The following is a 26,968-nucleotide window of genomic DNA, read 5'->3' as shown; positions in this document are numbered from 1 at the left end:
TGTCTTTTCACGAATTCAATTCTTTCGGAACAGAAAGGCATGCACTTATCGTAGCAAGTCTTAGCAATAACAAAGAACGTATGTAAGTCTATAAGAAGAGATAACACGCTGAAGTGTGGCTCGTGAGTCTAGAAGGTTTACAAGGGGAATTCTCGTCCGTTTTGACATCAAGTTTCGTAAATGAATTCGCCGCACATTTGGATTCGCGGCGACAAAGAACGTTGAGAAAAAGTGATTGATGATAGAAATAAAGAAATGAAATGACAAAAAACATGACCGCAACTCTTTTTGTTTATTTGCCGAAGGCATTTAACAATTTGCATGCGCATGTGCATAGATTAATTTATTTTATAATTTTAAGCAAATGTAAGTGAATTAAGTGCATGCGCTATACCTGACCTTTTAAAGTTGTAATTATGAATGAAATTACGCATAAAAATGTACATTTATAGTCAATAAATAATTTACACTAATTTGTACAAATATACTCATGCGATCCCCTCCAAAAATATCTACATTCATTCAAATATGCGTACGTACATACATACATATGTACATATGTAAAAGCATATACATACGTGACCAAAACACAACAATAAAAATTTCATTCATAGACGCATGCGCATATTCTTCAAGGTCAAACCAAAGAACATAAATCTATAAGAAGAGACAACACGTTATAATTGTAGCGAGTGTTAACATCAGGAGCGTGCCTTCTCTTTTGCCCAAATACGTTTTTTGATTGGATGAAAAGAGAAGACACGCTCCTGATGTTAACACTCGCTACAATTGTAACGTGTTGTCTATTCTTATAGATTTACGTTCTTTGGTCAAACACATTCATTCATAAATTCAATGGCCATACATCTCCCCGCAAACGCATACCGCCCACAAGCGCAACTTCTTCGCGAGGGCCATAAAAATTCTAAAATGTAAAAATGAAGAAATCACAGCCAGCCAAATGAAAAATGGCTACTCCGCAGTAATATCGAGAAATAACTTATCTCGAGTTAAGACATTTTTTCTCTAAACTTTTTAATCGCAGTACTTCTTCAAACTTTCATATCGTTAATTAGTTGCTTAAGATTTTAGTTTAACAAAAAACAAAAAAAAAACAAAATTTTTTGCATAAATGGCCCATGATATTTTGATCTTAAGGAAAAAGTTCTAAAATCACATACATAAGTGGTTTAACCACTAATTTAATGTGGCAACAAGGCCTTCACGAGCTTCGGTCATAAATTTTAAAATTTTTGTCAACCGAGCGCCTACGATTTGTTTACAGTTGACTCTAGATACTTCGAGCGACATATATATGAATTCAAACAATTTAATTATTCTGCATTATTGATAATTGCAAAGCTCTGAAGCATGTATAAGTGAGTGTATACATACAGACCTATTCTGCGTTGGTAACACAAATATTGTTTACTGTCATGAAAAGCTTCAAACACAAAATCGAACGTTAACCTATTCTGCGTTGGTAATCAAATTTTTTTTACCGGAAAATAAAGTTCCTCTCTTTTTTTTAACTCTTTTTTCATTCTGTGGACTCTTGTAACCGGTAAATTTCGTTTCCATCTCATAAGCAGGTAACAAAATATTGCCCCATGAAGTATGCAACCACAGAATTTCTACAAGACTTCATAGCTGAAATGCTGAATAAATTAAAACGTTACCAGGGTACCTAGATTTGTGGTTACAAGAAGTGGTAACAAGGTGTTCATGTTAGGTGCAGCCTAGTGTAAGCGTACATATATATGTACGCATTTGCGCGTAAATATGTCAAGACGTGGCATTTCGCAGGAATTTAAGAAAATGTTAGGATAAATATGGCGGATGACGTGGGAAAGACGGAGACACCTTATGTTTCACATTTACGCGTTTGTTTCGGAGGAGTATGTGAGAAAAATGGAGACAACTTATGTTTCACATAAAACGCTGGTGGATATATCTTCGGGATATTAGGAGCTGTTAATGGCAGCCATAGTAGAGAACGCTAGGTTACGTGGCCAGGTACAGGGGTTGAGTGCCAGGAAGGGCGATGCTCCCCAAAGGTGCCCCTGCTCTTATGGTTGGGTCGGTGTCGATGCTGGCGCCCTTGGCGCCAGTGCCCTTGACGCCTGCGCCTTTGGCGACTGTGCCGTTGATGCCTGCACCGATAGTTGCCAAACCTGTGCATACGTGGTCGGGCGTGGTAAAGAGCAAGACTGGGGAAAAGTCCTCGAAGGAGGTAGCCGAGCAGGTAATGAAGGAGATTGGGCCGGTTTTAGGCGTAAGACTGCATGAGGTAAAGGCTTTGCTTTCTGGTGAGCTGATATTGCGTACACCTTCGGTTGCAAGAGTAGTGGTTCAAGGAGTGCACAAGGAGATATATGCGGATGAATTTATGTAGAAGCTGTATAGACTGAACTTGCAAGAGTTCAGTACTGGGTGCATGGGAAAGGAGGTGAGGATGGTCAGCCGACCCTGGAAGGTGGCTCATGACAGTGCAACTAATGTTCTTCTTTTGAGGGATCGGACAAATTAATGTCCGTCCTCTTGGAAGCAGGTCGTTGCTACGTAAAGTGGTACTCTTTCAGGGTGAGACCGGACACCCTCGTGCAGAGCTGTTTCCGGTCCATGAGTTTTGACCATAGGGTGTAAGAATGTAAGGCAAAAAAGGAAGTTTGCCATAGGGGGAGGATTTAAGGTAATTGCTGACCATAGGGTCAATGCCGCGGTGGTGGTGAGTGAGTCCAGCTGCGGATGAGTTGTGGTAGACTCGTCTGATTGGGGGGTAATTGTGGGGTTGGAGGGAGAGTTTGGGCGTTTGTTTGTTGCTTGCCTGTACTGCAAATTCAGCGTGCCTCTGGAGCCATATATTAGGTATCTTGACACCGTGCTACCACTAGCGAGTAGCACGCCGGTGGTCATTGGCTTAGACGCGAATGCTTCTTCCACGATGTGGTTCAGCAAGAAATCCCGGCATTCGTCTGGATATCAAAGCTGCCAGCGGGGTGAAGTATTAGGTGAGTGCGTGATGTCCAGTGGCGTTGACGTTGTCAATATACCTAGTGAGTGGTACACGTTTGATGGGCCGATGGGTGCCAGCGACATTGACCTAACTTTGGTGAACAGGGCTGGGATGCAGACGTTCCGATTTGGTGGGAAGTCAAGGGAGGATGGGGTGTAAGTGATCACAATCCTATACAGATTGAGATTACTCCACTCTCTCCCCCCTGGCCGTAGGGTTGGGTACCAGATGAGAAGGTGGCGTACAAATGGTGTCAACTGGGAGCAATATGGGAACAGGGTAAGGGAGGCGGTATTAGCAATACCACTGGGGCTATTCGAGGAAATGGGTGTAGACAAACAAATTGTTTGTCTAAATGGCATTGTTTGGGGGTTAATGACAGGGTTTTGAAGAAGTTGGAACGGGGGCAACTAAAGCGGGTCAAATGGTGGTCGGAGCAGCTCAGTGAGAAACGAGAGTCCGTCCGTCGATTTAGGCGACGGTTTCAGCGGGAACGACGTATGGGGTCTAGCTCAAGCTAGATTGCTGTTTTCACGGCAAATGAGGGAGTATAAGGAGATGCTTATACGGGTGAAGGGGGAAGAGTGGAGAAGGTTTGTGTGGGAAAATAGGGACGACCCTTGAAGTGAGGAGATCCCCTCTCTTCGCGTTGGTGGCTCCGTGTTAACAACGTGGAGGGAGTGTGCGGGGGTCTTGTTTGGTGCGTTCTTTCCTGGTACGGAAGTGCAGGTTCCTCAAGCAGAAGCACATGTCCCTCCACTAAATGTTGGGGAGTTGGCGTATGCATTTGACCTGGTAAGGTCTGGAACGTTACCGGGTTTTGATGGTTTCAACGGAGAGATGTGCAAATGTTTGTGGCACTTGGAGGCTTTCTATGAAATGTATGTGTGAAGGATATTTTCCACGTGAGTGGAAAGTAGCTAGGGTTGTTCTTCTTCTGAAGTCGCCCGATAAGGTCAGGAGTGATCCTCGATCTTATCGGGGCATCAGTCTCCTTTCAGTGCTTGGAAAAGTGCTGGAACGGGTCAAAGGCTTCAGGAGCTTACTGGGGGTAGTATGTCGGATAGGCAGTATGGGTTCAGGAAAGCGCGCAGTATTGAGGATGCTTGACTTAACGTCAAAGGGTGTGCAAGAATTGTACCTGTAGGTATGTTCTTGTCATATTCGTTTATTTTAAGGGGGCGTTCGACTATTTACGTTGGGATAGGGTCATTGAGCTGCTAGAGAGACTTTGGTGTCCAGAGTTGGCTTTATGGCGTAGCTACTTCTCTCGCAGGAGAGCCGCTTTAGTTAGGGAGGGGGGTAGACTTGAGGTTTAGGATGCTCGCGGTTGTCCTCAGGGTTCCATTTGTGGTCCATTTATTTGGAACCTCATGATGCTAACCTCTTCATCTTAGTAGGGGGGCAGTCGAGGGTTGCAATAGAGCTGAAGGGAAATCAGCTGCTCGGCGTGGTAAGTGCATGGGGTGCGGATGTGGGTGTTGATGTGTCGGTAGAGAAGACAGTGATGATCTCCTGAAGGGAAAATTGTTGCAGGGTCGCCCGCCGGTAATCCGCTTAAACGGAACCAGTCTCAGGTACGAGACGCAAGTCAAATACTTGGGGCTGTTGATGGGCGAGCAGATGAACTGTGGTTTGCATTTTGTGCGCCTTAAGCTGCGAATTCTTGGTGTTGTGGGTCAGGAACGTTACATTTTGAGGTCTGACTGGGGCCTATGCCGACTTGCTTTTCGTACCATATATCAGGGCCTGTTTGTGGCTTGTGCCACTTATGGTTCTGCCGTTTGGTATGAATCTGTTATGACGGTTGTGGATCGCAAAAAGATTTTGTCCTGCCAGAGGGTAATGCTGCTGTCTTGTCTGCCGGTATGTTGCACAGTTTCCACTGATGAGCTGCAGGTGCTCTTGGGGGTGCCTCCTCTTGATTTGGTGGTTACAGAGCGCTCTATGGCTTTACGATTAAGAAGGGGCATGTAGATGCCGTTGTTGGATGGGTGGATTTCGGATGCTGACTTGGAGAGAGGGTATTTGGAGTGTAAGCGCTCCTTGTGGGAGACGGTCTTAAGGAAGTGGCAGGAACGCTGGGACAATAGTTCCAACGGTCGGGTGACATTGGGTATATTCGTGACGTTAATTTTGTCCGTGAAAACCCGGATTTCAGATTTTGTCTCAGTCTGGGTTTTCTTCCGAACGGACATGGGCCATTTAACGCATTTTTGCATAGCCGAAATCTTTGTGATTCGGAAAGTAGTGCATGTGGTGCGCATAGCGACGATTCCAGAATGAATGCGTGCAATTAGTTAAGGAGTAAATTGATGGGTGGGGCGACCAGTCCAGAGTGGCATGGAAACTCAACTGGGAGTAGTTACGGCTACGAGGTCTGACCGGAGACTTAATTCTGGCACCACGGGGAGCAGTTGCCCATGGGGCTTGCTCCAATCTGCTTGTTCGGTTTGGCCCTACGGGGAGTATCGTGGTGGCTGTGGTTTAAACCCAAATTCTGGGAGAGTCGTGTGGCTCGATGTAGAGTTGCATTGCAACCGGGCGCCGGACCCATAGTACCTCAGGGGTTTAGATAGGCCTCCAACCTTACCAAGGTGGTAAGTGTATTCATTCCGCACTGCCAATTGGTACCGAGATGCTTGCATTTCGGGGCGCTGTTCATCGCATTGATTTGATCCACTGTGCTATTGAGCGCCGTGGAGTTGGACCGGATTCGGCAGGGACGCACGCAAATATTAGCACACGTTGTTATATGTCACATTTACGCGTTTATTTTTTTGCATGAATATGAACAAAAAATTGGAAAATATTTATTCTTGCCCGATGAAAACAAAACGTATGCAAATTCATATACAAATACATAGATTTTATATTAGACTAATACAATTTGTATATAATGAACATTAGTTTTGTTTATATGCCGCCAAAAACACACTTTACCCATCAAATGGCACGAAGCATTACTTTTTTCCACACTTCTTGAAATGTCTTTCCTAATGAAACAAAATATGTATATAACATATATAAATGCATAGATTTCTTATTAAACTAATGCATTTTTATATAAAAGTACACTGATTTCGTTTAAAATAATGATCACTTTTATCCATATACACCAACACTTGACACTTGTTGAGCAACACTTTACAAACACTTTTTATTATTAATATGGACACTTTCACAAACAAGCACCTCCGTATCTTACACATGCACTGAATATTCTATTTTTTACACCTTAATTTATATATATTTTAAATTAAACTACATTTTTCCAACCACCTGTGCAAAATAACCACAGAAATTCATATTTGCCGCTTTTCTTCTGTTTTGCTTGCCTTTTCCGTATTTGAGGCGAAAATAAAAAATTTGCGTTTCAGATAGGGTCAAAATCGTCGCGGCTCATTTTCAAAGTAACGAGTTTTCCCTTCTTAAAAATTAACCTTCTTTGGCAATAATATTATAGCAAACAACATGTAAAAATCGTCAGGAAAGTGTGCTGCTTGCCGTAAAATTTTTCACTAGTTCTACGGGCTCGGCAATTTTTATTCACCTCATTATTGTCGAAAATTTACCATCCAGAGTAGTTTTCTATCAACGGACACTGGCCCTGTAATTTAAAAAAATTAAATATTTTTGAATATGGATTAAATTTGGAATTTATTTAAAAACAGCCAAAACATGCATTTAATACGAAATATGCTCTAACAAATATGTTAAAAAACGCTTTATATTTTTACAATTAGCATTTCCTTTTTATGCATTTTATGATAAAGTATACGAAAAAAAACATGCTCTACCATATTTTTGGTTGGCCTAGTAATTATGTTAGCATTCTCCATTCTGGCCGCAAAGTTCGAAATTTCAGAATGTTCTTCCAAAAATGAAGAATATAAAAGTGCGGAATTACATCTTGCGCTCAAAAATACTAAAGGAACATCGTCTGGGAAGGATAAAATAACTTATGTTATGGTAAAAAATTCGTCGAGCGTTTTCAAAATAAGATTGTGCTGGCTTTATAGCAATATTTTAAAAACGGGTATTTACCCACACGACTGGAAGGAAGCTGTACTTATGCCCATACCAAAGTTAGGTAAGAACCAGAATTCAGTCGAAGGGTACCGACCTATATCCTTATTACCTGTGCTCTCGAAAATATTAGACAAAATAGTGACGAGAAGACTGTGGAAGGCATGCGATGGTAAAATCCTCAAAATCCAGCATGCATACATGCCCAACCACGGAGTACACACGCTTTGCAAACTATTAGAAACGCAAATAAAGAAAAACCTCAACCAACAAAAATTTTCAAGACTGGTCGGCAAGAACCGGAGCATTAATACCGGCTGACAAGATTGAAGCCATTCATATTTGCAGAAAGAGAAACTGGAACGTATCGTCCATTACACTGAGAAACAAAAACGTCGATCTCAAAGCGAAAACGAAAATTTTAGGCGTTACCTTCACCAGGAATCTATCACAACGGCCTCGCATCCTCTGCATAACACTTTTTGGGATTGTATAACTAGAGAAAGTTCTAGGGTCAAAAGCTACAGAAGCATCTGCAGCATCACTGCTATTACCAAGTATCTAAAGGACACGCATATCCCAATACAGACAAAAGTATCTCCATCGACATCTCATTGAGCGCTTTCAATAAAAGCAACACCTCTGCGGAAGTCTACATCAAAATGTTTTTAGCATATAAAGCAAACTGTTCAGCTGATACCTTCTACTATACTGATGGCTCCTTACTCGAAGAATCACCGTCTTATGCTGTTATAGAACAACGGATGGATGGAATTCATCAACAACTCCATCAAGCTCTTCTGCCGCCATATGCTGGTATTTTTAACGCCGAATTAACAGCAATTAAATTTGCCGTCCAACACGCAACCAGAATCAAAAAACCGGCAGTCATTTTCTCGGATAACTTGAGTGTGCTAAAATCGCTAATGGACCGAAATAGTGAAGCGCACAGATACGTAGTGGGGAGAATTAATAAACACGGCGATATGAAACTGACATGGATACCCGGACACATGGGGATAACAGGCAATGAGCTAGCAGACAAAGCTGCTAAACAAGCTTTTAGTGTGCCACTTGTAGCAGAGTCTCCTTGCTTAGTCACTGCCATGACGAATTTCCATAGATCGTACCTTAGAGCAACCAGAGATAGATTGTGCGAATCGTCCAAGTGTTTTTTAAGGACCCACAACGTCAGATGTGACCGACTGAACTATAATAAGGACCTTTCACGCGAAAAATGTATAACAATAGCAAGAATGAGAGTAGGCGTAACCAAATTCACATCTGAGCATTAATACAAACGCGTAGCTCAACGGGAATGCAGGCAATGTAACGAACCCCTCAGTATAGAACACATTCTTAAGGACTGTCCCATCTCCGGTTATAGCAATAACTTGACTGCAACTCTAGACTGCAGCGATGAACATACAATAAAACTGCTAAGCGACGCCCTCAACAAACACAACCTGCTGCATGAAATATAATTTCGCTTGCGAGGCAAATGGCCTAGTCGCCGAGCCTCCTAATATTAATAAATAAATAAATAAATAATAAAAGTGCATGATCAGTAAAAAAAAAAAATATTTTGGAAATAATGGATAAGTTTAATCCAAGACAAGCTAGAGAGATGTTTAGCGAATTTAGAAATTTTTAATGGGATTCATGAAACGTCGCAAAGTTTTTGCAAATGTCGCATTTGTCGCAAAATTTGCCATCTTGCGACACAGCTGATTACTTTTGTATGAAAAATTGAAAAAATTTGCGATATTGCCATAGTATTTGAGCTGGCAATCATTGCAAAGTCAAAGTCGCGAAACACGTGTTTTTTACTGTCTTTAAATACTTCAAGAAAAAGTATATCAGTTGGGGCTTCTTCGAAATATAATTGTAAAAACTTTTCTTTTTCTCTAAATCGCCTTTTTTTAATTTTACATTTGCAATCCGGAGTTGCGATAGGTCGTTCATACAACTTTGTTCGCAACATTGCCATTTCGCTAAAAATGCAACTTTGCGACGTCTTATAAATAGCACTAATAAGTATTAATAGGGTCGCAACAGTTTAACAAGTTTTGCTTATTTTTCTTTTGTTTGTTTAAGGTTTATTAATTTTATACAAAAGTATAGCTCATTATCTAAAAAACCATATAAATCCGAATTTCAAACCTTGCTTTTTTGCAGCGCTTTTACACGGTTCAACTGTTGAATTCAATTCTGCTTGCTTGTGGAAGGGAAGGGGTGGGAAAAGGGAAGTGTATACTTGCGTCTGTACCGTCAAGTCGTTTCAGTCTTTGGGAAAAGTTTAGTTATTTGCCGGACGTTTTTGGGGTGGGGAGCGGAGGGGCTGGGGCGTGGTCCCCTAACCCTTCCCCCCTGCCCCCATTCGAAAGGGAACAAACCCAACTTTACGAAAAGTCGCACACCCCTTCGGGGCCTCCCACAGGCCCCTAGGGAACCGTTTTAAAATGGGCAAAAAACGGCATTTACCGAGGGAAATTGTGCAGTTTGAAGTGGAATATAACCCAACTAACAGAATCTGTCGGATTTTTAAATAAAATGAAATATCACAAGGTGGTTATCAGGCGAAAGAAGGGAGCTGAACACCCTTCGCAGAGAACACCTTTCCGCGTAGGCGGCCTTCGGCCGCACTTAGGGATTATAACCCTCACAAAATAGGGTTCTCTTTCTGTTTTGCGAAGAAAAGGAGCTGAACACCTTTTGCAGAGAACACTGTTATGGAACGCATACATTGAGAGCAGCAGTGAATGCAGGCGGCATGACACAATAGGGTGCACTATGGCTAGTCATGTCGGCTGGGCTGGGTTCTTGCCTTCACCGCTGTTCCCTGCGCCATAGCAGAGAAAAGTCATGCCTTGTCAAACGTCTTAATGGACGGACACATAGCAAAATAATTCAAAAAAAAATCCGTTAAAACAAAAAAAGAGCTGGAAAAGAACCTTAAAATATAAAACAAGCTGAAAGTCAAAAGAAAACAAAATACCAATCTAAGCAAAAACAAAAACAAGAAGCTAAGGCCGAATATGATTGGGGCCACTGGGCGATGTGTGGCCCCTGGTGCTGACCCACCCTTAGCCGTGGTCATCGGTGCACCTTATTCTCGATGACCCCATAAGTAAAAAGTGCCTACATGCCTTCCTAAATAATGAGTCGACTTAGCATTCCCATTTTAATAACAATTTATTCAAACAAATTCATTTTCTTAACAACTAATCCTTAAAACTAATCATCCTAACACTAAGTCCTAATCTCTAAAACTGGTAGGTATATGTATTTACTTAAGCAACTAGGTAGGTGTGAATCTTAGATCTAAGGTAAGTATAAGGAAACGGAGGTAAGGTAAGTAATTTAGGTAAGCATGTCAGGTAAGTAAATCCGGTATGGAAGTCAGGCAAGTAAGTCGGGTTTGTAGTTCTGGTAAGTATATGAAATCTATTTCCCCTATATTTCTGTATTTATTTGTTTAAATTTCGTTTTGGTCTTTAATTCTTTCCTTTAAATCTTCTAATTTCCTTTTTCTATTGGATTTATTATTATTAGTATTACTAGTTGTGCATATTAAGTTCTTTGTTATATCGTGGCCATTTTCTTTGTTATAATTTCCTTATTTACTTAGAATTATATTATTTGAATTTATATTAAAGTGTAGTTTACTTTAGTTTATACACTGGATTATTTTTATTTGTATATCTTTCGTTTTATTTTATTATTATTTATTTATTTATTTTAGTTAAAAATTAGGTTCCTTAAGTCGTAATCTATAGTAGTTTACTTCAGTTCGCTTTAGTTAATTTAATTCACTTTTATTTAATTTGATTCTATGTTTGTTTAAGGAAATTTTCTTAAATTTTTATTTTTTTCCAATTAATTTAATTTACTTTATTCAATTTGCTTTTATTTAATTTAATATCAATATATATACCAAACGCAATATATATTACAAACTGAATACGAAGAAAACCCAATGCAGCCACTAGGGCTTATATGTGCATCATACCGTGGGTATGCCTCAAGTGAGGTGCATTCATTATAACTATGTATGATCGCCTTATCTCGTGTGGAAAAACATTTTAGTTAATTACGATAATTGATAATATGTATGTACACGGGTACCTTAATATATAAGTTTTATGTATGCTAATAAGGTATGTATCTATTTATATTAAATGAAAATTGAACTTTAAAAGCTCTACTTCCAACTTTATATTTATTTTCAAATTTTATATGGCCCGAAGGACTCACCCTTGTTGCAGCAGGCTTGTGTGTGGCCGGCTGGTGTTGTTGTTGTGACTGTTGGTTGGTTGTTATAGCTGGTGTTGGTCGATATAGCTCGTGTTGCCGCTCTTTGCGCGGTCGCTGGCGCTCTGGCGCGCTGGTTACCCTTTTTTTGCGGTTAGTGCCGCCGCTACTTGGGCGGTTCGCTGGTGTTACCGCTCTTTGCGCGGTCGCTGGCGCTCTGGCGCGCTGGTTACCCGGGTGCTTACCCCGGTTGTTGGTGTTGTCGTTGCTGGTTAACGCTTTTGCGGTTAGTGCCGCCGCTCTTTGGGCGGTTCGCTGGTGTTACCGCTCTTTGCGCGGTCGCTGGCGCTCTGGCGCGCTGGTTACCCTGGTGCTTACCCCTGTTGTTGGTGTTGTCGTTGCTGGTTAACGCTTTTGCGGTTAGTGCCGCCGCTCTTTGGGCGGTTCGCTGGTGTTACCGCTCTTTGCGCGGTCGCTGGCGCTCTGGCGCGCTGGTTACCCTGGTGCTTACCCCTGTTGTTGGTGTTGTAGTTGTAGCTGCTGCTGTAGCAGCCGTGGTTCTTGTTGGTGCCGATTGTTGTCGGGGTTGCTAGGCGGGGTGCTGGTGTGTTCGGGTGCTCCCCGGTTGATGCACCGCTCTCTGGTGGTTGCTGGTGTTGCGCACCCGTGTTACGCCGTTGTATGGGCGCTGCTGTGGTGGCGGCAACTATAGCCGGATGGGGTAGCTGCAAAATAAGATTTTTTTTAGAACAGTACGAAAGAGCACAGAAGTGTTGGTTTAAATTAAAGTTCAATTCTTTGCCTACACGTGTATGTTGCAGCCTTTAGGTTTGGGTCGCGCGTTTGCCCACGGCACCCCAAAATCATTGTACAAATAACCAAACCCCCTTGACTGTTCGACACTGGATTCGTCCATATCGTACAATATATGTGTGTGCTTGCTTGCTTCAAGTTACTCCATTCAAATAAGAAGCTGGAGCAGGAAATCGTGCTCTCACCGAAGGTAGAATACTTTGGAGCAAGGAAATCCTCCAGAAACACCCAGAGCAGCTCATTATGCAGCGTTTTTGCTGCATTTAAAATGCAACATTTAGCACTTTCGAACATATATTTTCGAAGAGCGTTCATGCTATCGCATTTAGCAAATGCACATTTACCCAAGTTCGAAATCATCTGTTTATTGTTTACATTGAAATTTAAGCAAAATGCGCCGAATTAAATTTATTTTATTAATGGTGAAATCATATGTATCTGTGGCCATCAATTATGCGAAAATTTAAGAAATAAACACATCCATATATGAATTAATAAAAAGACGTGCACGCTTTATGGAGATGCTAATTCTGTATAAAAACGTGCGAGTTGTAACGTGGGAATACATCCACTTGGAACTTTCAACAAAAGAAAGAACCTTTGCTCCACAACAGGTATGAAACAAAATTATAATCACTTATGTATGTATGTATGTATATATATACATCTTCTTATCAATATTATAAATGTGAAAGTTTGTATGTTTGGATGTTTGGGAAATCATTACGCGGAAACGACTACACGGATTTGCATGAAATTTTGTACGCAGATAGCTTATGGGCCAGGTTGGTTAATAGGCTATTTTTTTTTTTAAGAGTTGCCAACTGTTAAAAAAGTTTCATTTATTTAATATGCGGGAACGACTGAATGGATTTGCATGAAAATTTGCACACAGATAGCTTATGACCTAGATTAGAAAATAGGCTACTTTTCTTAAGAGTTGCCACCTTTTAAAAAAGTTTCATTATATTAATACGCGGAAACGACCGAATGGATTTGCATGAAATTTCGCAAGCAGATAGCTTATGACCTACAGTGGAAAATAGGCTAATTTTTTGGAAGAGTTGCCACCTGTTAAAAAAGTTTAATTAAATTAATACGCGGAAACGACTAAACGGATTTGCATGAAATTTTGCACACAGATAGCTTATAACCTAAGTTAGAAAGTAGGCTACTTTTTTTAAGAGTTGCCACCTGTTAGAAATGTTTAAGTTAATTAATACGCGGAAATGAGTGAACTGATTTGCATGGAAGCTTTCACACAGATAGCTTATGAGCTAGGTTGAAAAATAGGCTACTTTTTTAAGAGTTACCACCTGCTATAAAAGTTTAATTAAATTAATACGCGGAAAAGTCTGAACGGATTTGCATGAAATTTTGCAAGCAGATAGCTTATGACCTACAGTGGAAAATAGGCTAATTTTTTGGAAGAGTTGCCACCTGTTAAAAAAGTTTTAATTAAATTAATACGCGGAAACGACTGAACAGATTTGCATGACATTTCGCACAGAGATAGCTTATGACCTATGTTGGAAAATAGGCTACTATTTTAAGAGTTATCACGTATTAGGTAACTTTAATTAAATTAATACGTGGAAATGACTGAACTGATTTGCATGAAAGTATGCACACAGATAGCTTATGACCTAGACTGGAAAATAGGCTACTTTTTTAAGAATTGCCACCTGTTTGAAAATTAAATTTTGCTCAAAGATGGTTTATGACCTGGATTGAAAAATAGGCTACTTCCTTAACCGGTTTTCCGATCAGAACGAAATTTAGTACACTTACTACGGATTTCGGAAGGATGGTCTTAGACTGAAAGTAAGTCCGATAACTCAAGGCCCCTCCCATACAAATTGGAATTTTCATATTACATACATATCTCTGGAAGTATTTGTGGGAGAGAACTGAAACTTGGTATAGTGATATGTATGTGAAATCAATGTTGGCATTAATCGATTGATGTTTTAATTAGTTAGTTAATTCGATTAAATTCAATCTGATTACAGTTAATCATGATTAATTTTAATCCGACTAAACAGTTAACCTTACCGCGATTAAAAAATTAATTTTTAATCATTAACTCTTAATTTGATCAAGTAGGTTTGGTGATTAATTAAGTTATGCTGGAATTTTCCTGTGCACACAAAGCAAGTTAATCCAGTATGGCTAAGTCGGGTTTCCTCATCAATCTAAGCAATTTGGTGTGCATTTTCATTAAGATATATACCAACAAACGTTTTACAAACTAGGTTTGTAAAAGTTCCCAGTTTATGTATTACTAATAACAATAATTATTATTTTTTTATATTACGTGCTTTTTATAAGCGTAAAACACAAAATAATTACTATAACTGGTGTTTGGTTTCAAACTCGGACAAACTAGACAAATTAATCAGATTTTATTTTTAATTGGATTAACGATTAATGTTTTAAATTAATTAAACGTAATCGCAGCCAGCGATTAACGATTAAAAAAATGTTATCATTAATCGTACAGTTGATTACGACTAATTAATTTTAATCGTCAAACGCGATTAACATTTTAATCGTTAATTTTTAATCGTTAATCAGATTAACAGTTTGCCAACACTGTGTGAAATCATGTTCATATTCACGGAGAAAAATGGACGTTTTTGGAAAAGAGGCGTAGCACCTCCCATACTGACTGAAAGTTTCATATTGCATATCTCTTCAAATGTTTGGGGTAAAGCACTCAAGCTTGGTATGGAAATACATATGTATGTATGTATGTGAAACTAATACCATACTCATGGAGAAAAATGAGAGTTATTGGAAAAGGTGGTGTGGCAACTCCCATGCAAATTGATTTTTCTATGCTGCATATCTCTGGAGGTGTTTATTGCAGAGGACTGGAACTTGGCACCGAGATGTGTATACAAAATTAATTCCATACTCATAGAGAAGAATTTGCGTTATTCGAAAAGGGGACATGTTTCCTGCCGTACAAATTTACTGTTTTATACTGCTTATCTCTAGAGGTGTTCATGGTAGAGTACTGGGACTTGGTACTGGGGTATGTAAAATCAATTCTAAATTCATGGAAGAAGATTAGGGTTATAAGAAAAAGGGGCGTGGCACTTCCAGTAAAAGTTTACTTTTTCTTGCCACATATCCCTGAAAGTGTTTGTGGAAGACAGAATAAATTTCATTAAATGGAAAAGGGAGAGCCGGGTTCGGCCTTATAATCTAAAGCTCTCTTGAGGCATTTGCTACAGTAATGAGAAGTGGTATTTTATCAAGGCCAGGTTACTAAATTTGAGTTGGAAATATTAGAACTCGCCGTGGCACCTCCAAGAAGGTTACACGTTCACGCGTCGTATACCTGGAAACATTTTAAGGTCAACTTAGAGGGATTGATACATTTCGTATGCCTAGCGCGCAGACGAGATTTTATAATTTCATAGTTTTAAACGGCCCAAATATCTTAACTCGCTTAAAAAATAACGAGCTATAACGAAATGGGTATGCTGCTGCATACATTTTATGTTTATGCCGAATTTTAGCAATTACCAGTATTGACAAGACTACCACAATAGATGGTACCGAAGTCAAATTAAGTTTAATTAAATATGTTAAAATAGAAATTTCTGTAAGTAGTAAAATAGTATAATTCATTTGCCATTTTTATGTTCATATGCACGTCATACATGTATGTTCCTTCTGTAATTTTTGTCCAACGTTATCGCATATTTGTAATATTTGTAATTTTTGTACTTATTGTTGACACAGTGAAAATAAACAACCAGCCCCTGAAGATGCTAATGAGTTTAGCGAAACGTTGGGCAACAATAGTGGAATAACTTTGTTTTATTTGCACTAAAGGATGCAAGATCGGACAAGCCTATTAAAATATTAAAATTTAAAAAACATAAATACGAACCGATCGGAACCAAAAAATAGATATCATTAAATTATTTTTCCTATTTGTATAAAAGCGCGGGGTGAAACCCGCGGGTATAAGCTAGTATACTTATCCAACGTTTAACATAATCGAGGAAGTACGTTTTGGGAAGTCGAGTGCCAATGCTCTGGAGATAATAACTTCAGACAAAGTTTTAGACTGAATAGAAGTGCTTTTAAAAAATTATGCAGTTTTCTGGATCACCTAAAGAGAAAGGAAACAAGATTCCATAATACCATCTGCTTGGAGAAACGAGTTGCCATCGCCCTATATGCTCTTGGGTCCTCAGCGGAATATCGTAGCATTGCGAACTTGTTTGGAGTGGCCAAATCAACAGTATGCGCAGCTCTCTTGGAATTTTGTAGGGAAGTGTGGAAAGTGTTACACCCAATGTATTTCAACCACTTTCCCCTAAGTAGAGAAACAATTGAAGACTGTGTTAATGGGTTTAAACACATTGGATTCCCAAAGTGTATGGGTGCTCTTGGTAAGCCCTTAAAATTATTATTTTTACCCAACTAAGTAGCGAATATATTTTTCAGATGGATGCCACATAGAAATTCATCCCAGACAGGAAGAAGCAGTGGATTATATATAAAGGATGGTATTCTACAGTGTTACTAGCACTTGTTGATGCAAGGTACCCAGTATGAAATTTTTTAGATATTCTATTTTGCGTATATGCATATTCATCCGAATGTAAATTACATACCGCATAACTATTTCTTTTCTTTTAAAGATATCGTTTTTTATACATCAACGTGGGAAGTCCAGGAAGATGTAATGACTCCCAAATCTTTGAAAAGTCCAGCTTAAAAAGGGAACCGGAGAACTGCTCACTTCTGAACACAATGAGTACAAATTTAGGAAATTTTGACATCCCAGTTGTCATTCTTGGAGACTCTGCCTTTCGTTTTTCCAAATATTTAATGAAGCATTTTCCATTCAGTTTGGATACGACGCCTGCACAAAAAGCTTTCAATTACCAACTTTCAAAATCTCGTAGACTGGTTAAAAATGCTTTTGGGCAATTGAAAGCAAGGTAATTAAGTAAATATAGAATTGGTCGTTAAATCCCACTGGGAAAATAGGTAAGCATCTTACGAGGTAAGCCATGGTTTCCTTCAGTTTTTAGTACCAAAATTGTAATCACGGCCAATGTCATCTACTAGTAAAGCGCAAAATGAACACCTCCTACGACACATTAAGTTGTCAGTTGCAAAATAACGTGCAGCCGAAGTTATTTCCAAGCGCCGAACTACTACGAGCGACTGCTCTGCATTATGCGTAACATACTTTGTAAAGCAGCTCAGAGGTATGTCTGATACCAAATGTAGATTCTAAATTCCTACTTACATTAGGCGGCCACGTCTTTGTTAAAGTAATGGAGATTCGGCAGGGAAGTAGTAAGGACCGCCGGGTGAAGGGCAATACCTTACCGCAACTTACACTTCACCCGGCGGTCCTTACGACTTCACTGACGAATCTTCCTTAGTTTAACAAAGACGTGGCCGCCTTATGTAAGTAGGAATTTCCAATGTACATTTGGTATCAGACATACCTCTGAGTCGCTTTACCAAGTAAGTTACGCATAATGCAGAGCAGTCGCTCGGAGTAGTTCGGCGCTTGGAAATAATTTCGCCTGCAAGTTATTTTGCAACTGACAAAGTAATGTGTCGTCAGAAGTGTTCATTTTGTGCTTTACTAGTCGGTGGCATGTGCATTGATGACAATTTTGGTACTAAAAACTGGAAGAAAACATGGCTTACCTCGTAAGGTGCTTACTTATTTTCCCAGTGGGATACACTTATTATTTTAACATATATGTATACAAATTTAGGTTTCGCCGGATCGGAAAAGGAATTGATAACAGAATTGATAATGCAAATTCTATTATAAAGGCTTGTTGTGCCTAGCACAACTTTTTAATAGCAGAAAATGACCTAGTTATACCTTCTTGGCTTAACGAGCAGCACGCTAATGATATTAGGAGAAGACAACCACAATCCGTGGACTCGCACCAAACCTTAGCAGAAGCGGAATCAATAAGGAATGCGTTCTGTTCATATTTAAGTAAGTTAATATCACGTTTATTTCAGTTCATGTCTTTTTATCTTGACGCGAAGTAAAAAAAAAACTTTTAGTTTTAAAAAAGGAAAAAGGTACTCTAGCAAAATGTTATCACAATTTCAAATCCAAGCACTTCAGTTCACAAAATCTTACTTTCTATATACTTAAAATCTACTTCAAAAATGTAAACAAAACAATTCAGTCCAATTCTCAAAACCTTACTTACTAATTCCTTAAAATCTATATACTTAAAATCTACTTCAAAAATGTAAACAAAATAATTCAGTGCAATTCTCAAAACCTTATATACTATTTCCTTAATATCTGCTTCAAAAATAAAAACAAAATAATTCAGCCTAATTTCTACATACTATTTCCTTAAAATCTATTTAAAAAATCAAGTACTCCATCCGTCAGCCTTCTTGCGTCCCTCTGCAGTTCTTGCATTGCGACTAGCTTTGCCTTTTCTATTTCGACCAATTCATCGTTCGATTTTGTGAATTTTTCCATAGCCTCCGAAAAATTGCTTTGGATACCCTCACAAATCGTCACTAATCGATCCATCTGTTTTTGTTTTCCAGATCTGGTAGATGTTGCTGCGCTTGATATTGATGGGGGAAGTGTTGCCCCTCCCGATCCTGACGGCAGTGGTGATGAACACGACGGTGATGGCGACAGCTGGGGAAGAGAAGGAGAAAGCGGCGAGATATTTGTCGGGGATGATGACATCGAATCTGAAAATGAGTATTTTGAATTTATGTATATAGATTAGTTTTTAATAATAAAAATGATTTTGAATATGCCTACAATTTTAATCATGTAAATTGAATAACTAGCAATTACCTTCAAAACTCTCTTCTATCAGCTCTTCCACGTTATTGATGGAGAAGCCACCAATTATTTGGTGCACCTGCTCAAATAAATGCCAAGAAGCAGCTGAGCCTCCAGTCGTCCCCATACCTGCCTTGGCCTTCCTATGAAAAGAACATTACAGGAATAAATATTTTTTATAACTTTGGAATGACTATAGTTACCTATATTTTGCCGTCAAATTGTCAATCTTAATTTTTACAGATGAGGAATTGACATCATATCCTTGCATCTGCATTTCTGCCGCCATCTCCTGATAGACATGGCTGTTTTTTCTGGGCCCCCTCAAGTCATCCACTTTTTGTTGCCACAACATCACAAATACCTCCTCTGCATCTGCGGTCCAAAGATTTCGCGATCGCTTAATTTTTTATTGTCAATATTTATTAATTTAAGCGCACACAGGAAAAAACTATCAACAAATATGTATGTATCAGCAAAACAAAATGTCAACAAATATTTATGTATGTACACAGAAACAAGCGGTATTGCCACTCTTTTTCATTAAATCTTGTTCGAATCTTCGAATAACGCAGGGTTGCTTTTAGCATTTAGATTCTTAATGCAAAGATTGAGTTGCATTTAGGTGCATTTAGATGACGAATTTTGTATGGATAAATGTACATTTAGAGTAGCATTTAGAGCTAAATGCGCTAAATGTACATTTACGCGTAAGCAAAAACAGCCCATTACACTACTTATGGTTATTTGTATTAAAGAAGACTTACCTTGATTGCGGCTGCTGTGGATGGTGCTGGTTGTCGTTTGGCGAGATTGGTGCTCGTAGGTGGTGATGGGGCTCTGTAGCTGAGCCTTCCGTACGGTTTGGGTACTGGATTATGATGTGGGGTGCCCTCCACCCAGTGGGCTTATTCTAGTCAAGTTTTTTTTTCCTTTTTTTCACTCCACTGATCACTGTAGGGTTTTCTTTTCTTCGCCTTTTCTTCACTTCACTAGCACTTGTGTTCCTATTCTTTTTAATTATTTTTAATGAATTCTTTTTATTTTGTTCAAACTTTTCCTTTTTAAAATATGTCTGTAAATTCTTGGTTTGTTTAGCTATATGACTGGCGCGAGTTCATCAAAACGATTTTGCTAATGGCCGACTGTGGGGTTGCCAGCAGGTTTTTATACCCTCGCAACTTGCGCAGTAGCATTGATGGCATGTTATCGATATGTCATGCAGGCCAATTGGGTTAATTTGTTTATTTCTTAGATTTTATAAGCAAGTTGGGGATGCATAGGTGGATTTTGATATTTACATAACCGATTTACGCAATGGTAAATGTAGATAAGGGCGTCAAAACTTATTAATTAGTTATTTTTATTTCAGGAAACCTAATGTTACATTTTATTTACTGTCTTTATCGACTATTGTTGAAAAGCTTAGTTTGAGAGAATGCTAACAAGGCTCTACCTATGCTAAGTATTCTAAAAATCGGCTGGAATGATATCGGAAACTTTTGAGAAGAAATTAATAATTGTCTGTTAGGAAAAGGGAAAATGATTTTGTTAAAAATTTTAGTTATACTGAGCGCTGCATTACATATCGATTTTTGGGCCAAGGGGCCATCTCTATATCACGCGCAATTTGGTAACGGGAGTCTCGCGTGATTTTTGTAACGGCAGTTTCGCGGAAAGTTTATAACAGCAGTTCGCGCCGCCAATGAAATCCTGCCACGTAATAGTCCTCTAGTGTGGCTTGTCTAAAAGGTGCCGTCTTCTCTTTTCCGCTTTTGCTCTTTTTATGTCCTGGCCGCAATGTTACCTGTAGTGGCAACCCCGCCAAGAATTGTCAAGATGACAGAGACTCATTGGCAGTTTTAGCGTTTTACACTCTGGACAATATTAAATGGTGAATTTTTCTGACACGTTACCGGGTGCACTATACGCCGAAGAATAAAATATTTAGATTTCTGTGCGGCAAACAGTAACCCATAACAAACCTGCTTCACTTCACGACTCGTCACAGAAGTGAACAGGAAGGGTTAACTGTCTTCGCAAGGCGTCCGGCAAGAGATTAGGTGGTAAAATCAGAAGAACGTGGGGCACTACTCACCCCTGAGATATAGAGTCTCAAAAAAATAAGTCTTTAGCCGGGCAAAATAATAACACGTCAGGTGGCAGTTAGGGTTCGTCCGACTCAGTATGGGTAGTCTAAAAGTTAAGATTGATGTTACGAAAGTACCGAAGTCAACGCATTTCCTGTATTCCGCGTCAGCATTCGCTTGCAATGCTGGGCGGACTCGTTATTGTGTGGCCGGTCTCTGGAACAATACGTCTACGGATTTAGTCAGTACTGAGTCGGCTCCTAACATTCTTGTGTTTGCTATCAATGAATTTAATGTTTTAAAATGTTCAATTCCGGGTTTCGGTAAGTCAAGGTGGTTTTCGTAATTCCGGCAGAAAACCTAAAAGTTAGGTCAGAGTTTGCTTAGCATGCTAGACTCGGAACTCAATCCCCGTTGTGACTAAGTATGGGTCGAATTAGCGTTCATTTCGAAATGCTTGAGTCAGAATTATACCGAGTAAACTCTGAAAAAAAAATCAAGTCCGGTGTTGCGGTGGTTCTCTATTGTTTTAGGCCAGAGAAGCCTACCCCCAAGGTGCCGAACTTAGTCGGTCTTTACACCTTGCCCCCCACTAGTTCAACTCCGCTAAGAAGAACACAAGGCAGGCTGTCCTGAAAAGGACACTTGGCCGCGAGTTTATAGCCGTCCGGCGGCTGGGAAAACGTGTATATATTTATTTTGTTTCCTATTCATTATGGCTTTGCGGCCCAAGAGACATTTTCTTAAAGGAGAACTCGTCAAAACTCCGAAAGGCATTAGACATTTTGATATCTTAACTCGCTTAAAAAATAACGAGCTATAACGAAATGGGTATGCTGCTGCATACATTTTATGTTTATGCCGAATTTTAGCAATTACCAGTATTGACAAGACTACCACAATAGATGGTACCGAAGTAAAATTAAGTTTAATTAAATATGTTAAAATTGAAATTTCTGTAAGTAGTAAAATAGTATAATTCATTTGCCATTTTTATGTTCATATGCACGTCATACATGTATGTTCCTTCTGTAATTTTTGTCCAACGTTAATGCATATTTGTAATATTTGTAATTTTTGTACTTATTGTTGACACAGTGAAAATAAACAACCAGCCCCTGAAGATGCTAATGAGTTTAGCGAAACGTTGGGCAACAATAGTGGAATAACTTTGTTTTATTTGCACTAAAGGATGCAAGATCGGACAAGCCTATTAAAATATTAAAATTTAAAAAACATAAATACGAACCGATCGGAACCAAAAAATAGATATCATTAAATTATTTTTCCTATTTGTATAAAAGCGCGGGGTGAAACCCGCGGGTATAAGCTAGTATACTTATCCAACGTTTAACATAATCGAGGAAGTACGTTTTGGGAAGTCGAGTGCCAATGCTCTGGAGATAATAACTTCAGACAAAGTTTTAGACTGAATAGCAGTGCTTTTAAAGAATTATGCAGTTTTCTGGATCACCTAAAGAGAAAGGAAACAAGATTCCATAATACCATCTGCTTGGAGAAACGAGTTGCCATCGCCCTATATGCTCTTGGGTCCTCAGCGGAATATCGTAGCATTGCGAACTTGTTTGGAGTGGCCAAATCAACAGTATGCGCAGCTCTCTTGGAATTTTGTAGGGAAGTGTGGAAAGTGTTACACCCAATGTATTTCAACCACTTTCCCCTAAGTAGAGAAACAATTGAAGACTGTGTTAATGGGTTTAAACACATTGGATTCCCAAAGTGTATGGGTGCTCTTGGTAAGCCCTTAAAATTATTATTTTTACCCAACTAAGTAGCGAATATATTTTTCAGATGGATGCCACATAGAAATTCATCCCAGACAGGAAGAAGCAGTGGATTATATATAAAGGATGGTATTCTACAGTGTTACTAGCACTTGTTGATGCAAGGTACCCAGTATGAAATTTTTTAGATATTCTATTTTGCGTATATGCATATTCATCCGAATGTAAATTACATACCGCATAACTATTTCTTTTCTTTTAAAGATATCGTTTTTTATACATCAACGTGGGAAGTCCAGGAAGATGTAATGACTCCCAAATCTTTGAAAAGTCCAGCTTAAAAAGGGAACCGGAGAACTGCTCACTTCTGAACACAATGAGTACAAATTTAGGAAATTTTGACATCCCAGTTGTCATTCTTGGAGATTCTGCCTTTCGTTTTTCCAAATATTTAATGAAGCCTTTTCCATTCAGTTTGGATACGACGCCTGCACAAAAAGCTTTCAATTACCAACTTTCAAAATCTCGTAGACTGGTTAAAAATGCTTTTGGGCAATTGAAAGCAAGGTAATTAAGTAAATATAGAATTGGTCGTTAAATCCCACTGGGAAAATAGGTAAGCATCTTACGAGGTAAGCCATGGTTTCCTTCAGTTTTTAGTACCAAAATTGTAATCACGGCCAATGTCATCTACTAGTAAAGCGCAAAATGAACACCTCCTACGACACATTAAGTTGTCAGTTGCAAAATAACGTGCAGCCGAAGTTATTTCCAAGCGCCGAACTACTACGAGCGACTGCTCTGCATTATGCGTAACATACTTTGTAAAGCAGCTCAGAGGTATGTCTGATACCAAATGTAGATTCTAAATTCCTACTTACATTAGGCGGCCACGTCTTTGTTAAAGTAATGGAGATTCGGCAGGGAAGTAGTAAGGACCGCCGGGTGAAGGGCAATACCTTACCGCAACTTACACTTCACCCGGCGGTCCTTACGACTTCACTGACGAATCTTCCTTAGTTTAACAAAGACGTGGCCGCCTTATGTAAGTAGGAATTTCCAATGTACATTTGGTATCAGACATACCTCTGAGTCGCTTTACCAAGTAAGTTACGCATAATGCAGAGCAGTCGCTCGGAGTAGTTCGGCGCTTGGAAATAATTTCGCCTGCAAGTTATTTTGCAACTGACAAAGTAATGTGTCGTCAGAAGTGTTCATTTTGTGCTTTACTAGTCGGTGGCATGTGCATTGATGACAATTTTGGTACTAAAAACTGGAAGAAAACATGGCTTACCTCGTAAGGTGCTTACTTATTTTCCCAGTGGGATACACTTATTATTTTAACATATATGTATACAAATTTAGGTTTCGCCGGATCGGAAAAGGAATTGATAACAGAATTGATAATGCAAATTCTATTATAAAGGCTTGTTGTGCCTAGCACAACTTTTTAATAGCAGAAAATGACCTAGTTATACCTTCTTGGCTTAACGAGCAGCACGCTAATGATATTAGGAGAAGACAACCACAATCCGTGGACTCGCACCAAACCTTAGCAGAAGCGGAATCAATAAGGAATGCGTTCTGTTCATATTACAGTAAGTTAATATCACGTTTATTTCAGTTCATGTCTTTTTATCTTGACGCGAAGTAAAAAAAAAAACTTTTAGTTTTAAAAAAGGAAAAAGGTACTCTAGCAAAATGTTATCACAATTTCAAATCCAAGCACTTCAGTTCACAAAATCTTACTTTCTATATACTTAAAATCTACTTCAAAAATGTAAACAAAACAATTCAGTCCAATTCTCAAAACCTTACTTACTAATTCCTTAAAATCTATATACTTAAAATCTACTTCAAAAATGTAAACAAAATAATTCAGTGCAATTCTCAAAACCTTATATACTATTTCCTTAATATCTACTTCAAAAATAAAAACAAAATAATTCAGTCTAATTTCTACATACTATTTCCTTAAAATCTATTTAAAAAATAAAGTAGTCCATCCGTCAGCCTTCTTGCATCCCTCTGCAGTTCCTGCATTGCGACTAGCTTTGCCTTTTCTATTTCGACCAATTCATCGTTCGATTTTGTGAATTTTTCCATAGCCTCCGAAAAATTGCTTTGGATACCCTCACAAATCGTCACTAATCGATCCATCTGTTTTTGTTTTCCAGATCTGGTAGATGTTGCTGCGCTTGATATTGATGGGGGAAGTGTTGCCCCTCCCGATCCTGACGGCAGTGGTGATGAACACGACGGTGATGGCGACAGCTGGGGAAGAGAAGGAGAAAGCGGCGAGATATTTGTCGGGGATGATGACATCGAATCTGAAAATGAGTATTTTGAATTTATGTATATAGATTAGTTTTTAATAATAAAAATGATTTTGAATATGCCTACAATTTTAATCATGTAAATTGAATAACTAGCAATTACCTTCAAAACTCTCTTCTATCAGCTCTTCCACGTTATTGATGGAGAAGCCACCAATTATTTGGTGCACCTGCTCAAATAAATGCCAAGAAGCAGGTGAGCCTCCAGTCGTCCCCATACCTGCCTTGGCCTTCCTATGAAAAGAACATTACAGGAATAAATATTTTTTATAACTTTATTTTTTTACCTATATTTTGCCGTCAAATTGTCAATCTTAATTTTGACAGATGAGGAATTGACATCATATCCTTGCATCTGCATTTCTGCCGCCATCTCCTGATAGACATGGCTGTTTTTTCTGGGCCCCCTCAAGTCATCCACTTTTTGTTGCCACAACATCACAAATACCTCCTCTGCATCTGCGGTCCAAAGATTTCGCGATCGCTTAATTTTTTATTGTCAATATTTATTAATTTAAGCGCACACAGGAAAAAACTATCAACAAATATGTATGTATCAGCAAAACAAAATGTCAACAAATATTTATGTATGTACACAGAAACAAGCGGTATTGCCACTCTTTTTCATTAAATCTTGTTCGAATCTTCGAAGAACGCAGGGTTGCTTTTAGCATTTAGATTCTTAATGCAAAGATTGAGTTGCATTTAGGTGCATTTAGATGACGAATTTTGTATGGATAAATGTACATTTAGAGTAGCATTTAGAGCTAAATGCGCTAAATGTACATTTACGCGTAAGCAAAAACAGCCCATTACACTACTTATGGTTATTTGTATTAAAGAAGACTTACCTTGATTGCGGCTGCTGTGGATGGTGCTGGTTGTCGTTTGGCGAGATTGGTGCTCGTAGGTGGTGATGGGGCTCTGTAGCTGAGCCTTCCGTACGGTTTGGGTACTGGATTATGGTGTGGGGTGCCCTCCACCCAGTGGGCTTATTTTAGTCAAGTTTTTTTTTCCTTTTTTTCACTTCACTGATCACTGTAGGGTTTTCTTTTCTTCGCCATTTTCTTCACTTCACTCGCACTTGTGTTCCTATTCTTTTTAATTATTTTTAATAAATTCTTTTTATTTTGTTCAAACTTTTCCTTTTTAAAATATGTCTGTAAATTCTTGGTTTGTTTCGCTATATGACTGGCGCGAGTTCATCAAAACGATTTTGCTAATGGCCGACTGTGGGGTTGCCAGCAGGTTTTTATACCCTCGCAACTTGCGCAGTAGCATTGATGGCATGTTATCGATATGTCATGCAGGCCGATTGGGTTAATTTGTTTATTTCTTAGATTTTATAAGCAAGTTGGGGATGCATAGGTGGATTTTGAAATTTACATAACCGATTTACGCAATGGTAAATGTAGATAAGGGCGTCAAAACTTATTAATTAGTTATTTTTATTTCAGGAAACCTAATGTTACATTTTATTTACTGTCTTTATCGACTATTGTTGAAAAGCTTAGTTTGAGAGAATGCTAACAAGGCTCTACCTATGCTAAGTATTCTAAAAATCGGCTGGAATGATATCGGAAACTTTTGAGAAGAAATTAATAATTGTCTGTTAGGAAAAGGGAAAATGATTTTGTTAAAAGTTTTAGTTATACTGAGCGCTGCATTACATATCGATTTTTGGGCCAAGGGGCCATCTCTATATCACGCGCAATTTGGTAACGGGAGTCTCGCGTGATTTTTGTAACGGCAGTTTCGCGGAAAGTTTATAACAGCAGTTCGCGCCGCCAATGAAATCCTGCCACGTAATAGTCCTCTAGTGTGGCTTGTCTAAAAGGTGCCGTCTTCTCTTTTCC

General features: G+C 39.0%; 3 protein-coding genes and 2 long non-coding RNA genes across 6 annotated transcripts; 2 read left to right on the top strand and 3 right to left on the bottom strand.

The window, feature by feature from the left end:
* Positions 1–608: 608 nt before the first annotated feature.
* On the bottom strand, positions 609–21,770 carry LOC108361228 (translation initiation factor IF-2-like). The gene is made up of 4 exons (XM_017613803.1): positions 21,752–21,770; positions 19,709–19,848; positions 11,678–12,024; positions 609–657 (listed from the first exon to the last, which is right to left on the bottom strand). The coding sequence occupies exons 1-4, from the start codon at positions 21,768–21,770 to the stop codon at positions 609–611; spliced, it is 555 nt and encodes a 184-aa protein (XP_017469292.1).
* On the top strand, positions 17,056–18,869 carry LOC108361225 (uncharacterized). Its single transcript, XR_001847263.1, has 3 exons — positions 17,056–17,082; positions 17,881–18,113; positions 18,692–18,869. It is a non-coding gene; the product is annotated as an uncharacterized LOC108361225 (long non-coding RNA).
* LOC108361219 (uncharacterized) lies at positions 18,473–19,310 on the bottom strand. Its single transcript, XM_017613796.1, has 3 exons — positions 19,145–19,310; positions 18,954–19,084; positions 18,473–18,844 (listed from the first exon to the last, which is right to left on the bottom strand). Exons 1-3 carry the CDS (start codon positions 19,294–19,296, stop codon positions 18,489–18,491), a joined length of 639 nt encoding a protein of 212 aa, XP_017469285.1. The 5' UTR covers positions 19,297–19,310; the 3' UTR covers positions 18,473–18,488.
* A 373-nt stretch (positions 21,771–22,143) lies between the features above and the next one.
* Positions 22,144–25,052, top strand: LOC108361223 (uncharacterized). The gene is made up of 5 exons (XR_001847261.1): positions 22,144–22,788; positions 22,844–22,941; positions 23,041–23,343; positions 24,142–24,374; positions 24,954–25,052. It is a non-coding gene; the product is annotated as an uncharacterized LOC108361223 (long non-coding RNA).
* On the bottom strand, positions 24,402–26,174 carry LOC108361220 (myb/SANT-like DNA-binding domain-containing protein 1). Of its 2 annotated transcripts, none has more exons than XM_017613797.1 (4): positions 25,964–26,174; positions 25,400–25,647; positions 25,216–25,346; positions 24,402–25,106 (listed from the first exon to the last, which is right to left on the bottom strand). In XM_017613797.1, exons 2-4 carry the CDS (start codon positions 25,549–25,551, stop codon positions 24,751–24,753), a joined length of 639 nt encoding a protein of 212 aa, XP_017469286.1. In that variant the 5' UTR covers positions 25,552–25,647; positions 25,964–26,174; the 3' UTR covers positions 24,402–24,750. The 2 variants fall into 2 exon arrangements, with proteins under 2 accessions (XP_017469286.1, XP_017469287.1); XM_017613798.1 differs by having other exon boundaries at positions 25,400–25,571.
* Positions 26,175–26,968: the final 794 nt, after the last annotated feature.

Source organism: Rhagoletis zephyria, unplaced genomic scaffold, assembly GCF_001687245.7.
Source record: "Rhagoletis zephyria isolate East Lansing unplaced genomic scaffold, Rhagoletis_zephyria_1.1 Rzeph_scaffold_00719, whole genome shotgun sequence".
NCBI classification, from domain to species: Eukaryota; Metazoa; Arthropoda; class Insecta; order Diptera; family Tephritidae; genus Rhagoletis; species Rhagoletis zephyria.
The sequence above is the reverse complement of the archived record's forward strand: the minus strand, read 5'-3'. Positions and strand labels throughout refer to the sequence as shown.